The 16,498-nt window shown below is 37.4% G+C and overlaps 1 protein-coding gene across 2 annotated transcripts; it reads right to left on the reverse strand.

The window, feature by feature from the left end:
- Nucleotides 1-3,058: 3,058 nt before the first annotated feature.
- Nucleotides 3,059-14,826, reverse strand: LOC148017861 (laccase-11-like). Of its 2 annotated transcripts, none has more exons than XM_087661882.1 (8): nucleotides 14,514-14,826; nucleotides 13,838-13,989; nucleotides 12,669-12,913; nucleotides 11,759-11,887; nucleotides 9,977-10,578; nucleotides 9,604-9,729; nucleotides 8,800-9,037; nucleotides 3,059-3,333 (listed from the first exon to the last, which is right to left on the reverse strand). In XM_087661882.1, the coding sequence occupies exons 1-8, from the start codon at nucleotides 14,625-14,627 to the stop codon at nucleotides 3,203-3,205; spliced, it is 1,737 nt and encodes a 578-aa protein (XP_087518008.1). In that variant the 5' UTR covers nucleotides 14,628-14,826; the 3' UTR covers nucleotides 3,059-3,202. The 2 variants fall into 2 exon arrangements, with proteins under 2 accessions (XP_087518008.1, XP_087518009.1); XM_087661883.1 differs by lacking the exon at nucleotides 14,514-14,826 and adding an exon at nucleotides 14,086-14,501.
- Between the last annotated feature and the right edge of the window lie 1,672 nt (nucleotides 14,827-16,498).

Raw genomic sequence — 16,498 nt, forward strand, 5'->3', positions numbered from 1 at the left:
AGTGTTAATGTATAAAGGGTTTTCCTTTCTTTGTATTTTTATATCAGATACAGGTTATAAGTTTGGGGTCGTGGTGGATGGATTCTTTTTTAAAAGATATGGAACATCAAAGTTGCGATTTTAAATGCACTTGTATTCCCTTTTTCCTGGCTCACGAGGACGCTTCCTTATTAAGTGTGGGGATATGTTGAGTGTTGAAATGACTTGTTTTTTGGTTGATTTTTGTTGTTTTTGAGAGCTGAATGGTTGATTTTATGAGATGATTGATTGGTTTGGAAGTGGTTTCAGAGTGTTTTGGATGATATTGATTGTGTTTTGGAAGTTCATGATGTTTATTAGTGGTTCTGTGATGTTCTGATAGGTTCTGTATACCTTCTGTTTTGTTCTGTTTTGGTCTGTTTTGTTCTGATTGTCTTCTGTAAGGAGGAATGGAGTATTGATTGATGAAGATTGAGATATTGTGAAAGCTTATTGAATGGTTTGTGAGAGTATGGAATGGTTTGAGTATGAGTTATGTGGTTTTGATGACCTTCTGTAACCTTCTGTAGGTCTTCTGTAGAGCCTCTGTTTCTGTTCTGTTCTGTTCTGTACTGTAGCTGTTCTAGTACTGTTCTGTGACTGTTCTGTATGCTTCTGTATGTGTTTTGATGGATGAGAGTGTAGCTTGGGAAAGTTTTCTAGTCTTGGAAAGAGGTGAATACAAGTGCAAAAGAGCTGAAAGAAGTAGCTACTGAAGACTCAAGTAAAGACTAGAGTGAAGTGACAGTAGTGAGCTATAAAAGGACACTGTAGTGGCTCTGGTGACTCTTCATATCAGACATACCTCTTGGGAGGGGTATCCACGACCTAAGAAGGATTATTGAGAGTGATTTTTGAGAGATTATAGTGAGGATATGATGTATTATTGATAGAGAGAGGGAGAGAGAGTCAGAGATAGCCAATTCTACTCAACCAGAGTGATTGTATATGAGAGATTGAGAGAGAAGACTATGAAGATATTGAAGATGAATACTATGTGATGTATTTCCATTCAAATATCGTGTATTCCTTTGCTTTCTTTGTTCTATTGATGGATTTTGTGAAGGTATTGAAGAATATGGTTGATTCTATCAAATCCGTGGGAGATCTACATGATGCTGCATGAAGATTTGTTGTGCCTGGTGTTCTTTTCTTCATTGTGATCATATGAAACATGATAAACAAGCTTGTTGATGTTACAAGATAGATTTTCTTGCAAGAGAATTCCCTTTTCCTTGGTGTTCCTCTTGGGGCTCCAAGCTTTCTAACCAACAACCATAACATTCCCAAGGACTTTCTCTATGCATAATCCAAACGTAGCAGCATTCATTGTAGCATATGCATTTTTGGTATCCATATCATCCAATAATTTTTGCTTTCCTCCTTTACCAAATTTCAAAGCAAGAGAAAGACCTATTTCTTTTGCATGATTTTTTTAATCCTTCCAAAAGATTAAATCCATCTCTAATGTATCATGATACATGTCACAATCACGCCTCTCATCCCAAGGTTTTTCACACCATATATAGTGATGAACACAGCGCTCTTAAGTAGACTTAGGGATTGCATCTCACCCCTTTTCATCCAAATTTGCAACCTTCAACTAGAGAAGGTCACACATACCCTTTACTAACTCATCTATGATATCCTCTTTCACTATAGGTATAGGCACATGTGGCTTAACTATAGAATTTGTTGCCTTACCAAAGGTGGTAGGTAGAGTTTTAGCATGCAATTTGGCCTTGTTCTTTGTTGCTTCACAAGTGCATTAATAGCCTCTTCTACACATGATGCCTCTCTAGCTTAAGCCATGTTTCTATTTTTTGATCTTCCAATATATATTCTAAAGTCTCTTCTAAGGCAAATTCCACAACCTATAAAAACATCTCAATCTTCTATGCCTCTAGAGCATGCTACAACTAACTGATAATATATTCTTTCAAATTCACATAGCAACTTAGTGGCTACAAGTCCTTTATTGGGCTTAGTTATCCACTCTTGGAACATTCTGGAAGTAGCAAAATTAGCATTCTATATGTAAAACTATTATCTTAAAGCCTTTTTAAATTCAGTCAAAGATGGCTCCTTTAGATACATTTAAGTAGTATGTGCATTTAAATCATACACAATGATCCAAACAAAGTATTGGATCCATGCAAGCTTTGTAATCCCAAAATTTTCTATTTTCATTACATACAGTATATGTCATGCTATGTGTATAACAAATCTCACAATAATATGAGATTTTTGCCACCCACACATGCACACACATACATATCTACCCCAACCCAATGTTGATAAGATTAACATCGATCCATTTACCCAAACTTTTCATTACACCTTCAATCCAAGATCTATGAGATAGTAGGGTAAAAGAAGCAATCATAGAACAACTAGCAATTTGTGGATTGACCTCATCACATACAAAAACATTTCGAGGTGAGATTATAGAGATGAGTTGTGTTGTAAATAATTCGATCAAAAATCACCCACCAAAAAGACTATGACTTAAAAATTAAGATGCATAATTGAATTCATTATTTCCTTTTTCTAGATGCTCAAAAGGACCAATAACAAAATGAGTGTTTGAGCCCTTATCTATAGATGTTTAAACTAGTCACATCTTCTCTTCATAACCACTACATCACTCATGATATCCTATAAATGAAATTCATATGTACCATTTCTCCCTTGCTAGTACCACTAATCCATTCTACTAGTAGCAGTTGTTCAACAACGATCCCTTTTACCTCGGATATTATGAAAGTGCGTTACATCCAATTGCAAGGTTTAGAGGAAAGTTCAATACAAAAGTGTGGTAGGCCAATTGCAATGATTAGGAGAAGATGGATGTTATGAAAAACACAATAACTTTAGACAATTTTTCATTGAAATTTTTATTTGGTTTACATCTGGCCTAATTTTTCTTTATAAAATTCCATGTGGTTGAAACATTAGCCTTGTGGTAATAATAAGTTACAATATGAAGCTTTCTTAAATAAAGAATGAGGATGGGTTGATTATAGAAGGTGCATGAAGCTTTTAAGAATAAAGAATGTGTATCTTTCAATCATGGAAGGTCTATACACGAATCTTGTGGCATGCGAGCTTCAAACAAAATCACACGAATGGATTTTTCATCCAAACCCCAGGAAAAATATAGATATCTTATCCCATGAACTTCTCAACAAGAAGGAAAGTCAGAAGGTGGCGGTGGTAAAGTTTGATCTGGTCCCACACCATTTTTAACAATAAATGCCATTGTCATTCCCCATGATGTATGCAAGTCAATGTGACAATGCATAAACCACACTCCTGCAAATGAAAGAGAGCATGGGTTAGAGCACATATTGAAGCATTTTCATAAGAAAATTGAAAATTTATTCATGCCAATCAAGTAAAGGTGGTATATCTTTAAAAACTCAAAGCTACTCAAGTTATGTTTTATACATTCATGACAAAAACATTCAAGAAAATAGATTATTCCTAGTGCATTTCATTGAGGATTACTAAAGTCTATTAATGGCTCCTTTATATGGCACCCATATTGGAATTTCCACTTTTGAAGTGTCTCTCTCTCTTGCTCCTTCTCCTTCCACCATAGCTCTTGCTCCTACTCATACTTCCACTTTAAGGCTCACCTCCCTTCAACTAGTATCAAAGCATTCTTCTTCACAAGCTCTTCTCAACTTCCATTCAAATACCTATAGCAGTCATCTCTGTGTTGGCATCCATAGCCACTCCGTTCAAACTTCCTATCGGTTGCAATCTTCTTGAGCACTCTTTAAGCCTTCTTAAGCAAGTCTTGGAGCAGCCCCCCATAGCCCTCACCCTACTAGTGCAACATCATGTTGCATGAAATAGGCCCTTTTTTAGTAGCAACTCACATTTTTTCATCTCCTACAGCATATCTTCTTCATTGGGTAGCTATACAAGAACTTATATACTTGGTTTTGATGCTTGACATTGATTCTTCCACTCTTGGCATTCGATTTGAGTGTTAAGCTTCATTGTTATAACAGGCCACAAACTGTGATAAAACATAGCAACACTTATCTTTGATGTCTACACTCATTGCCATTGGTTGGATGATGCCCAATTGATGCTCGTATATTCGAGAACACTATATTAGGGAATTTGGGAATTCTCATATAGTTTGGAAATTCCCAATATATTTAATATTTGGTCACGTGATCAAATCTTATCCTCTTACTTGAAAGTGGAGTCTACGCTAATTACTATATAAGTTATCTTTCTAAGTCTCACTTTGAAGCATGGGTTAAGATTTAGCCACATGGCCAAATCTTTACCCCTTATTTGAAAGTGAGAATTGGGAGATTCCCATATTCTCTAATATGGTGTTCGGGGATGTATGTCATTGCTTGGAGTTAATTTTGTACTAATTTAACCACTTTATTTACTCTATTCTTTTTTAGGTTTGTTGGCTCGAAATACAGGGCAGCACCTTGTTTGATGCTTCTATGGTCAGCTTTATTGGTCTTATGATGCTGCCCGGTTATACTGGGGTGATGTCTACAAGTAGTACGTGAATACTATGACCGTGTTATGGGTTGGATTTGGAGCTGATTTTGGTATTGAAATAGCTTGGTTTGATAGCATATTCACTGCTATATATAGTAGAGCTAAACCTCTTTTAATAGGGATTTTATATGCCTATTGTTCTTGGCTATGATTTGGATGTTCTATATGCACTACTAATGTATACCATTGATACTAATACACTAGAACACAATATTAGTGAATTTGGAAATCTCCCAATTCCCATTTTTTGAATACTAAAAGGTGGCACCTGGATAACATGCCCATAAGTTTCTTAAAACCATATGATGCGACCTATCATTGGAAAGCGCTTGAAAAATGGAATCTATTGAGCTATTGAACACTCAATTTGGAGTTATAGTGTTCAAGTTATGACAAATCCAAAGATTTGACCATGTGTCCCAAACTTATGGGAAATTCCCATATTTCCCAATATGGTGTTCTAGTATATCATATGCCCATGATTTGAGGTGGCTCTGAGCCTTGGCAAGATGCCCGATCATGTAAAAAAGAGAACGGGTGCCCAAGGGATTTAGGGCTTGTATATAAAACTAAAAAGGTAATGAAGAGCTCATTCTTTGGTTTGTGGCAAAAGTGATATCTTCTTTTTCTTTTCTTCTCTCCTCCTTGCTTTCTTGCTTGTGTGTACTTGAGAGAGGGAGTGTGAGGGAGTGAGGAAATGAGTGTGTAAGAGTGACGAATCTTGGAGAAGAAACTCTCCATCATCTCCTCTCTTCTTCTTCTTCTTCTTATTATTATTATTCTTCTTCTTCTCTTGCGCGTAGTTATGGAGCATGGAGCTATCGAGTGTGTTTGAAGAAGGAGGCTACTCATTTGAGTATAAAGGTAAGCTCACTACACCTCGTAGGATTGAAGGTACGCTGACTCGGTGAGAGATAGCCATTTGTGCTCACTTGAAATTCTTGAAGCAATAAGTGGGCCGTGTGTCTTGGCAGTTGAGTGTGAGCTCCCACTACATTTTGGTTTTGTTGTCGGGACTTGAACTCGAGTCACTCACCTAGGGAGACCACCCTCGCCTATGGTAAGACATGTCTCCCTAAGCCACACTCATCACTGCACCCCCTTAGGCAAGAACTGGGTCTTTAAGTGTGGGACAATACTCTGGCCTCAACCCAACTCCCAGTTCCACTAGCACGAGCACAATGCACCACATGGTAAGATAGACACACCCCTAGGCACTTCACCTTCTTTTCTTTATAGGTAACTCCAAACAATGCAAGCCACCAATTTCAGAAGCCTCATCATCACCACCAACTCACACAACTGCCTATCAAATCACACGATCTTCATCAGCTCGGACCCGCAAATGTCAGTCCCTCAGTAAATGATCAAAGCCCAAGAACATCAAATGTAGCTCAAATCCAAGTGTCAAAGCATGTCATAACCATATCCCAGGTCATACATTAGTGCTAGATATCATTGTAGACATGTAGTATACCCAAAATACCATGTATATATAGTAGGTATTCAAAGTAGCATGAAGCTCACTACTGTATACTTGATATCCAAACTATTATGACAGTAATAAACCTTTGCAAAACTAAGCTAATCAATCTCTAAACAATCCAAATAGCATCCCAAAAGCATCAGCATACCATCCGTGTACCAAAATAGCATCCTCGAAGTATTAAAAATATATTATGGAATTTACTGTTTGCTATCCAAACTAGAAGTGTTTTATTTTGCGTGAAACAAAGAATAGAAAACTACGCTAAATTAACTTTGTGAGTAGTCAGTTTGTATCTCTCATTGCCCTCTTTGTTTACTAGCTATAGAACACCAAAATTCGATACCGTATGCAAAAGTTATAGCCAAAATACGATAGTGATATCAAGTTGCAATGACTATCCATGACTTCTGCATCATGCTCTATATCCACTCAAAATGGATAGAATGGCTGCTCCTCAACTAAATAAGCATCCAACAATGCTCAACTAGACCCTCCAAAGCTCCTCGACAAGCTGGGAGCAAAGCTAGAACAAGCCAGAAGAAGAAAAGGCTCAATGCATACCTCATGAGAAAGAAATAATGGCTACCATAAAACCTTGAGCTGAAGCTGTGAATTCAGATTGAAGCAAAGGATGAAAAGCTCCTTGAATGGTTGGCTTTGATACCAATTGAAAGGTAGGATCGAGTGGAATCACACAAGTAGAAGCAAGAGCAAAGCCATTCCTATGGTGGATGGAGCAAGAGAGGAAGAGAGAGAGACACTGTATGTGGAAACTCCAACAGTCACAATGTGTGACCAAACTTCTCTTATTGAATAATCACTTAAAGAATAAAGAATAAAGTGACAGTGATGAGCACTCATTACCTGTAATATACAAGTATGCGATCACGACGTGTGAAGTATATACAGGGCAATGTAAGCACAACTACCTTTACCCCCAATAGATAGCATAAATTGAGCAAGCTATTGAGATTGAGATCAAAAGCAAGTGCTAGAAAAAATCAAATTGGATGGATTTAGTCTTTGATTAATTGAGAAAGTATCAATAAATCTTGGATTTAGTATGAATTTTAGGTTGAATTTCAACAAGCACTAGGATTTCTTAAGCAAAGAGATGGACTAGTTATATTCAAGGAATTGATTCAATTGATTCATATTCACATTGGTATGGTCATAAGAAATCGTCTATATAACATGCATTCACAAAGGATATTAAAAAATATGTTTTTTTACAAGCTATAAGACATTTAAATGACTCAATCTTTTACTTTACTAAGCTTATGAATTTTTTTCAAATTGTAATTAAAAAACACATTTTGTAAACATAATCCCATAAATTTTACTAAATATAGTATCCTTTCTTTTGAACTCATATGGTATCTTACATGTTCTATAAGATGGACTCCTTAGGGGTCAAGTTGGGCATTTTTTATGTAAATTGCATGAAAGGGAATTGTTCACATATAGTTTTTTAAGGTAGTTGAAATGATAAAGCTTGTAGATTTTTTTAGACATTGGCAAATTTTGATGGTTGAAATACATATTTTAGGCATGTATTTGATGGCATTGAGCATTGTTTTCAAACCTGTGACACATAATTTTGAACTATATATGGATTAGCCATAGATAGGTAGTGGATGTATCCTCCTTCAATATGGATGCATGTAGATTCGATGTATTGATGTGTTTATGACCATATATGAGATTGACTTACTAGAGACATACTAGCAAAGAACAACACAAGGCATAAAAGGATTGGATTAGAAGGACAAGGAAAGTATTCAATTGGATATCCATATATATCTTAGAGACTATGCTTCTATAATCGAGGAGACTACCATATTCAAAGAATCTTAGAAAATCATACATATGTTTATTATGTGTACTAAAGTAAGGACATTCATCTTAACCAATATTTACCTCATGCTCAGAGAGGAAACATAAGTACTAGTGTTTATATAGCTAGATTAAGTAGATAGTAGAAGACTTGGTGTCCATTGATGTTCATGTTGATGATAGTGACCTTGTATCGGTTACCTCTAATGGTTTGAGACCATAAGACAAGTCTCTGGACATTGGTTTGTGTTTTCATGGGTTTTGTGTCGAATTGAGTTGATCCCCCCATACATGATAGAAGAAATCAAGCTTGGCCGTCTTGCTATACTTAGTAGTAGGATGTCTAATGATGCAACCTTTTATCATGGACATGGATGTGGTAATACCCTTAGAGATAGAGGTTCACAATCCTCTTGTAGAGAAAACAACTATTGATATGGTCTTGGTAACATGTTAGGTGGAGACTATATACCCAGAGCAAAGGGGGTATCCCATTTTACGTGCATATAGGTATATCTCTAAGAGATGGAAATTGTAACTATTGTGGAAGGTATGGTCAGTATGAAAGAGAGTGTTCCTACATTAATAGATAGTCACTATGTGGGGAAGATAAATAGCTAAGCTTGGGGCTTTGTTGTTACTCGCAGGCTGCTGGCTTTGGGAACTGCGGGGGTACTAGTTTGCGCTCTCTCTCTCTCTCTCTCTCTCTCTCTCTCTCTCTCTCTCCCCACAAATTGATCTTAATCCACAGTGACACCAGGTCAATTCAAGTGCGATTGAAAGAAAAAACCCTGTAAGTTTAGAAGGCAAGAGCTGCGATTGAATGGTGAGATGAGAGTCGAGTTGATCAGAAATTAATGAGTGCGGTGGAGATGAAAGCTAGCTGTAGGGAGGGAGGGAGGGTAGTGGGTGACCTGGGTTGGTGGTGGTGAAGCGGACGGCAGCCCAGCCGCCAGAGGGGACAGCGACGGTGTTGCGGGAGGGGGGGTCGTGGAGGTTGAAGGAGTCGGGGTCGGAGGTGCTGTCGTAGTTGCCGAAGCCGGAGCCGACGATGTAGAAGTTCTGGCCGTGCAGGTGGATGGGGTGGCTCTCCAACAGCAGCGCCGCCGTGTCCTGGAACACGATCTGCACGCTCTGCCCGAACTCCAGCACCTGCAGCAGCACGTCTTTTATCACCCACCCACCTAACCAACCCAATTATCCCATAATTGCCAACTTCCATGATCCATCGAAAACTAAAGCTCCTCCCTTTGGGATTATCCACCGACAATGGCTACATTATCCATCTGTATAATACCCCCTTCATAATACAACTTACTCTCTTTTATAAAAAAAAAAAACTAAAGCTCAATATTATGGTCTTCTCTATATCATTTATTTTGTCTCTACTTTTAATCCTTTTATAATGTGACAAGAGCGCACGCACATCGCCCGTCATTCGGAGCAATAATCAAGCTCTAACCACCCGCCATTACTACAACATACCTTTACAGACCATGCTACTAACAAGTAACAGTTTCCCATCCTTTCCTAAGCCTATCCATCATTTTTATAACTAACAAGTTTGTGATATTTAAAGGCCCTCTTTGACACTTCCTACTTCCCTTTAAATTGAGCCTAGGCTCACTTTCTATGTGCATGTTTGTGATACTTGAAGTTGTTATTGGACAATTCCCAATTACTTCTACATTGAACCTCGGTTTTTTGTGAGCACTCACCTTCACATACGTCCCTAGCACCGATGTCGATATATTGTTCCCTGCTATTCCCGTATAGTTGTACATGTACGGTGGCACATCAGGAAATGTTGTATTGTATACCCCATTGATCTGCTCATAGTATGCCTATTCACATCACAAAAAGGCATTAGTTAGGTTTTTAAGGCTATTACAATAAAAATATCTAGAGTACTATAAGCGAAGAAAATGGTTTGCAATTTTGCTTCATGTGAGTTTTTTTTTTTTGGGTAGAAAGCTAAAAGTAGCACCATATATTATATATGATTCTTTTTAGGAGGAAGATAAACAAGTTACTTGGTGCATTTGAACATGTACTTAAAAAAATGAAAACTGTCAATAATTGAATGATTACCTGCAAAACAGAAATTGAGGGAGTTTCAAATGTGTGGTTGTTGATATTAGCAGAGAGGCGTTCACCAGGGAAGCCAGAAGAGCAATTAGCACAAGGTTGGAAGGAATATCCAATAGTGAAGAAAAGATCATAGTCTATTTTAAGGGGGATATTGTAGTAATAGTAGCCCCTAGAATAGTATTGGCCCTTGAGTGATTGAGTAAAGTTGGCAACATAAGACGTGTCATTGAAGGCAGGAAAAGAAGGCAATGAGAGTTCAGAGAAAGAAATGTTGGAAGGAAGGGAAGAGTTGTAGGTAAGGATGGCTGTGGCTGGGGTTTGTGGGTAGGGCACAAGTGCTTCATTGGCTGGTGAGAAAACTGAAATGGACATGTAGTAGTTTTCGGCACTTGTGGGCTTGTTTGCTTTAACCAATACATTTGTGGTTTGGCCAGGTGCAATCACCACCACTTGTGTCTCCAAGGGTTGTGTATATTCAGCATCTGCCTCTACTACTGTCAAGCTATGATTGGCTATAGCAAAGAACAATTGAAAATTTACGGCCGCATTCACCAACCTTAGCAAATACCTCTCCCCTTCCTCCACATTGAACACCTGTGTCACTGATCACATCAACAACAACATCAATGCTTACTTTAATCACTTGTGCCTAGATGTGCTAGTTCTTGCAAACTAGGTTGGGACCCCTACACAAGGTAGGCCTATGAATAATGTTAACAATTTCTATTAATACATAATGTCAACATGGTTTTTATTCTATTGCCAAAACATCCAATTTTGTAAAGAGCCTTAATGGGGCACCTAGCTCTATGCTATGAATATGTGTATGAAGCACCATGTTCATAATCCATGTATTACCCAGGTGCTAACAATGTGCACAAAAGGTGTCCAAAACCAAGAGAAGTTTTGATCCACTCACCATTTCAAGACTAGAACAAAGTTTTCATTGTAGCAACCATGATCTTTTACATGAAAGATTTATACTTTTTCTACTGATAGCAATGGTCAATGACTTTTTCCTTTGAGGGAGTTCATCTTATTCACAATGCATAGAATTGAAACATTTGGATATTATCCTTTTTTATTGGTAGATCTTACAAATACTTTTTCCTTGAAATGAGTTAATGATGACTACTTCAAACTGGAGGCCACAACAATTTTCCTTCATGCTACCATTGTATTTTCAAACAAAGTTATCATGATAGTCACGGTTGGGTGTGCACATGTGTGTAATGATACATGTACAAATGTCTATTTTTAATTATCATGTTATAGTTACTCATACATGCTCCATACATGCAAGTAATTCATGTATCTATGTAGACAATATATAGATGTATATATGATTACATGCATGTGGTTATGTTATATGAAGCTATGTGTATGTGTGCATGTATGTGCAAGCACCTATGCTAAGAGAAAATGCACTTGGATCACGATCCATCGACATTACAACCACTTCATTTTGCAAGTTATTATTGCACCTTATGGCTTGGAACTCTTGTTAATAAAGGTAGCCGCTTTCTCTATTATCAACAGTGAGCGAGTAGACACACTTGCAAATGTACCTGCTAACTTCCATTGACACAAGTCTAAGTGTTCTTGTTTCTATGGTCTTACATGGCATGTTGCATGTAGTGAAAATTAGTGTTGTTTTTCCTAGTTTACTGATTTCTTTGTTAATTCATGCCGACCTTGATTTCCAATTCCTCTATTATTTATAGATGTTTTCAATCATGGTAATTGAATGATTGCAATATATAATTAGTATTCATGACTTACAATGCTCTGAGCAGTTGTAAAGAGCTCCTGGATAACCATTAATAGTAAGAGCATCAGAGATGTTGTACCCTCCTCCAATTCTTAGTGCGTCTGCTATGATATCTTCTACATTTGCATTCCACCACTCTCCTATGGAAAAATAAGACAATGATCAGTTTTACATTCTCTCAAATTCATATAGTGTACTTTAATATAGACTATACATGCATTTCTTTATAATGTAAGAATGAGAACATACAAGACAAATCAAGGAGTAGGCTTACATAAGAGCAATTTAGTTGTGCATGCCTATTCTCTACATAGATGTTAAATGGAAAAGGTAGTGGTAAAAGAGAAGCACCAATTGACATACAAGGGGTTTGCTCTTGATTTTGGATTCTCATTCATTGAGCAATTTAATGATGATTGCCATTCTCACTCATCGACTAGTTTTTTATATTCAAATGCATTTAGTCAATTTGGGTTTGATTATATGCCATAAGAAAAGTAACATTGTTTGAGGCAAGAGGCACACTCTTTATGTAATATTATGATTTATTCTCCTTAAGTTAATGGTGTTTACAATTGAAAGACTTTGAAAAATTTTATCAACATGCAAATGTTATTTGTGTATGTGATGTTATGTTCATGTGAGGGTAGTCAAATACTTTTGGTTGTTTACTAGTTGAAAACTAATGAGACAATATTTAAGTTTTATAGAGAAGTTAGAAACCATTGAGAACTATGCGTTTTTGCTTAAGTGATTCTATTTTTTATAATGTATTTAAGATTCTCTCATTCTCCAAAACACATAGATCACAATTCTACTCTTGAGTGTGAGATGGTTTGAAAATGCATGGCTAGAGTAGAGATATAACAATAGAATAGAATAAGTAGAACAATCAAATAAAGAAGAGGATAAGTGACAAACCTAAGATCATGGTATACTCATGATTTGGCTTAACAAAAGGGTATCTCGTTTTGTGGCGAGGACGTATGACAATAGCCCCATGGACAGTGGCTCTGAGCCAACTGATGTGTGCATGCCAGAAAAGTGTCCCTCTTTGGTCCACAATTCGAAATCTGTGCACGTAGGATTGGCCAGTTTGAATTGGGCATTGTGTGATATAAGCCGGGCCATCTGCCCATGCTGACAACAATTGGCGCACTCCATGCCTACATTAGCAACACAAGTTGTAACAAGCAAGTTAGTGCCAAGTTTAATGTAAATGCAAAGCCTTGTGATTTATCATGGTGATTGCAAATGGCTTAACAATGGGGAAAATATATGAAACCAAAGTACTTTTTAGAGGAGGAGTGAGACCATCGTTTTGTTTTTCAAGCACACCCCTTAAAAAAACTTACTATGATATGCATATTCCTCTACAGTTGGTTGTATGATATGCATAGTAGTTTCAAGCTATCAAATACCAAACATTTTATAGAAAGAAAGTTCTCCATGTGATTTAGAGGGCTAGAAATGGCCCGATTTTTAACTAGGGACCCTTACATTTAGCCTAAAAATAAAATAATTGCATAAAAGGAAAACATTGAGCAAGGCATGTGATTTTGATGGAATAGTTCAAATACATTAGTTAGCTTGTCTAGAGAAACTATTGTCTCAATATAAGGTAAAACATGTAGGAAGCCTTTCTAGAGAAAACTTGGAACACAAATTTGAGATATAAGCGGAAAAAAAAAAAGCATTTCTTAAGTTTGAGGCAAGAATGCTATGGATCAACCTGACTAAAGAAATCTTATTGAATCTAGACTCTTTTTGAGACCTTCCTTGGTGTAGGCCCATTTTGAACACGCGAGCATATCTCAACACAAGCATGCAAGCAATCCTATTAAGATATGATTTTGAACACATGAGCATATCTCAACACAAGCAATCCTAAGATGTCTACCACACATATCCCAACACATGCATACAGGCAATCCAATGTGACATCTTAGGTGCATTGAAACACAAACGGAAAAGCTACAAGTATGCGTCATAATAACTGATCGTCTTATGAAGTTCGATAATTAGGAGATTTGCTAGGGCAATTAGGGAGATGGTTAACTGGCGCTGATGAATATTTGACTGTACTTTACCAGTGCAGCGTGAGGTTGTAAGAAACCAAGTTGGTGACGTTGACGATGACGTGGTCGCCTTCTCGCACTCGTAATGTCGGGCCTGGATACATGCCATTCACCGCAACCAGTGCTTTCGTGTGGCAGAGGCGTGACACGTTCAAGTAATCAATCTGGCGCCGATAGATAGATAGATAGATTAGCAAAGCTTAATTAGTTCCAGTAATCGATCTATCAGGCTGGCTAGCTCTTAGTAAGCTTATAATTACCCTTTCTGTCCATCGATATTGGGGGCCACAAGCTCGCAGCTTAGCCCAAGATTTACTCAGCGGCCTATTGCTACTAGTAAGCTCACTGAATTGCTAAACACCTCGGCTAATTAGCTTAAATTAATCACATGCTTAACCTAAGTGGGTCGGATACTGCATAGGCGCTCGCACATCTAATCTAATCTAACGAACCTAAATTAATGATCACACGCTCCTCCACCTACTTGAATCAGGAATTAGCCTTTACAACGAAGACGTTTAATATGCACTGGCTCAATATCGCTTGCAGGCGCCTGCACAAGCTCCGCTAATCACATGAAATCTACTCATGATCTGTCTACTGTCATGTCATAATTAAGCTCACTAGCGCAGATCATAGCTTAGATTAATCACACGCCTCATCTAATTGAGTCAAGAAGTAGCCTTACAACGAAGTCCAGCCGCCGGTGAGCGGCCAGTGTAGAAGCTGGAATGAAGGCCAGTGCAGCAATTATTAGAAAGAGCACGCCATATTTAGGGACTGCAGTATCGTAAGGCGCCATGATGGTGAGTGTACTAGTGCTGCCAAATCTAGCAGATGGAGTGAATTACCATCAGGCTTGATATATACTGATCGATCAGCAGGCGCTCAGCTCCCTCAGGATATATTGTATTAATGGAGGGGGATTACATGATTGTAAGCTTTATTCCCTTCTCACCACTATATGACAAGGAGTTTCAAACTCACTTGGGTTCTTATACCATGTCATCTTTGGTGATTTCACTCAATGTGCTCTCCCAAGAGCCCACTATGATGTGAGTGGTAGAAGGACAATTAGTGTTCATGGAGTCCCACACAAATGGAAAAGGGTATGACAACAATGTGAGGGGTGTATAAATGTTTATATGGTGATATGTAAACTACTTCAGTGCGTGTATCTCATGCACATTTAGTTCGACCACAAAATGTAAAGACATACATGCACCTATCACCATATCTATCATGCATCTATGTTTATATCTAAAAGCATGACACATGTCTATGCCTATATTTACATTTAGGTCTACATAAGAATTATGCTCCCCAAGACATACTTTTCATCACGAGCCTATCTTTTAGACTTACATAATTTTCATCACAAGCCTATCTTTTCTTATCTCCGCTCACCAAAATGAGCATTGCTCTTCTTAAACCATTAAAACAAAATTCTCAAACTTCCTTCAAGTATGACAAAAACATTTCAAATGTGGTTTTGTCAAAATGAGAATGAGTAATGTAGGTGTAGGTAATTCATCATCAAGGCTAAGGGTTGATACTTAGTGAATGTATGTGGTGTGAGTGAGAATTTGTCTCAATGATACACATTTAAACGTTTCCAAAAGAAATGCACTCAAGCTCTTTTACGAAGATGTCATCATCAAACTTTTTCTTCTTGTTTGCCACTTTCCACGTCATGTAGCAGATCATCATTCCACATATACAAATCAAGATAGTTGTTAAGTTTGCTACGAACTTTTTTTAAAAATAATGTGTTGGTTGAATGATATATTTCAAGGTCAAGTTTGCTACAAACTTGACCTTGAAATATATTGACAATTTCTCCTTACTTAAAATAGTCAATATAAGTCAACATACCCTATATCCTTGCATAAAACATGGTTCTAATTTCTTGCACTTTTGAAGTCAATATACAATTTCAATGCACTATTATGCATAATCTTAAGCTTGATCAAACTCCACTAGGGAATAACTTGATCTACATTCCTTGATTTCAAGCAACTTAGGAGATCAAAATAGATTGCAAGCTAATAACGTGTCTTGAAAGTTCTCTTCTGGTGTGGTAAGGGAAGACTACAAGCTAATAAAGTGCCTTGAAAATTCTCTTCTAGTGGTAAGGGAAGACTATAACTTTATTGAGGCTGAGGAAATTCTCTCTTGGTGGCAATGCAGTGATAATTTGCATGACTAGAGTGCCATAGCCTAGAGGCTTGTAATGGATGTTAGGATGCCATAGCATTGTAGTTTAGTAAAAGTTTTTGAGGCTTTGCTTGAAAGAGAAGTGAGTGAAAGTTGTAAGGTTTGGCAAAGTAATTCTTTGGGGAGCTCTAGAGTCTCACACTCAATGTTCACGGAAAATGAGGTTTAATATAAAAATGAGAAAAATTTTGATAACAACCTTCAAAATCTAAAGCAAAAGGTGTAAAACTTTAAAGTGTAGGAAATTTGGAGCCATAGAAATAACAACTACATATGATTTTGACTTGAAAATCCCTCCAGAAAATTTTTAGTGAAACACTTCTGAATTTGCTACCAAAGATGTTTAATTTGTTGAACGCTGCTCGCCAACATGCTTCACGTTCATGTTATTTTGTACAACACAATGAGCTTCATTAACCGACATTCTTTATGTTTGGCAAGCAAGCCAAGAGAAGA

The sequence above is a fragment of the Lygodium microphyllum genome, chromosome 21, assembly GCF_053477565.2.
Source record: "Lygodium microphyllum isolate KBCC chromosome 21, Lygodium_microphyllum_v1.1.10, whole genome shotgun sequence".
In the NCBI taxonomy this organism is placed as follows: Eukaryota; Viridiplantae; Streptophyta; class Polypodiopsida; order Schizaeales; family Lygodiaceae; genus Lygodium; species Lygodium microphyllum.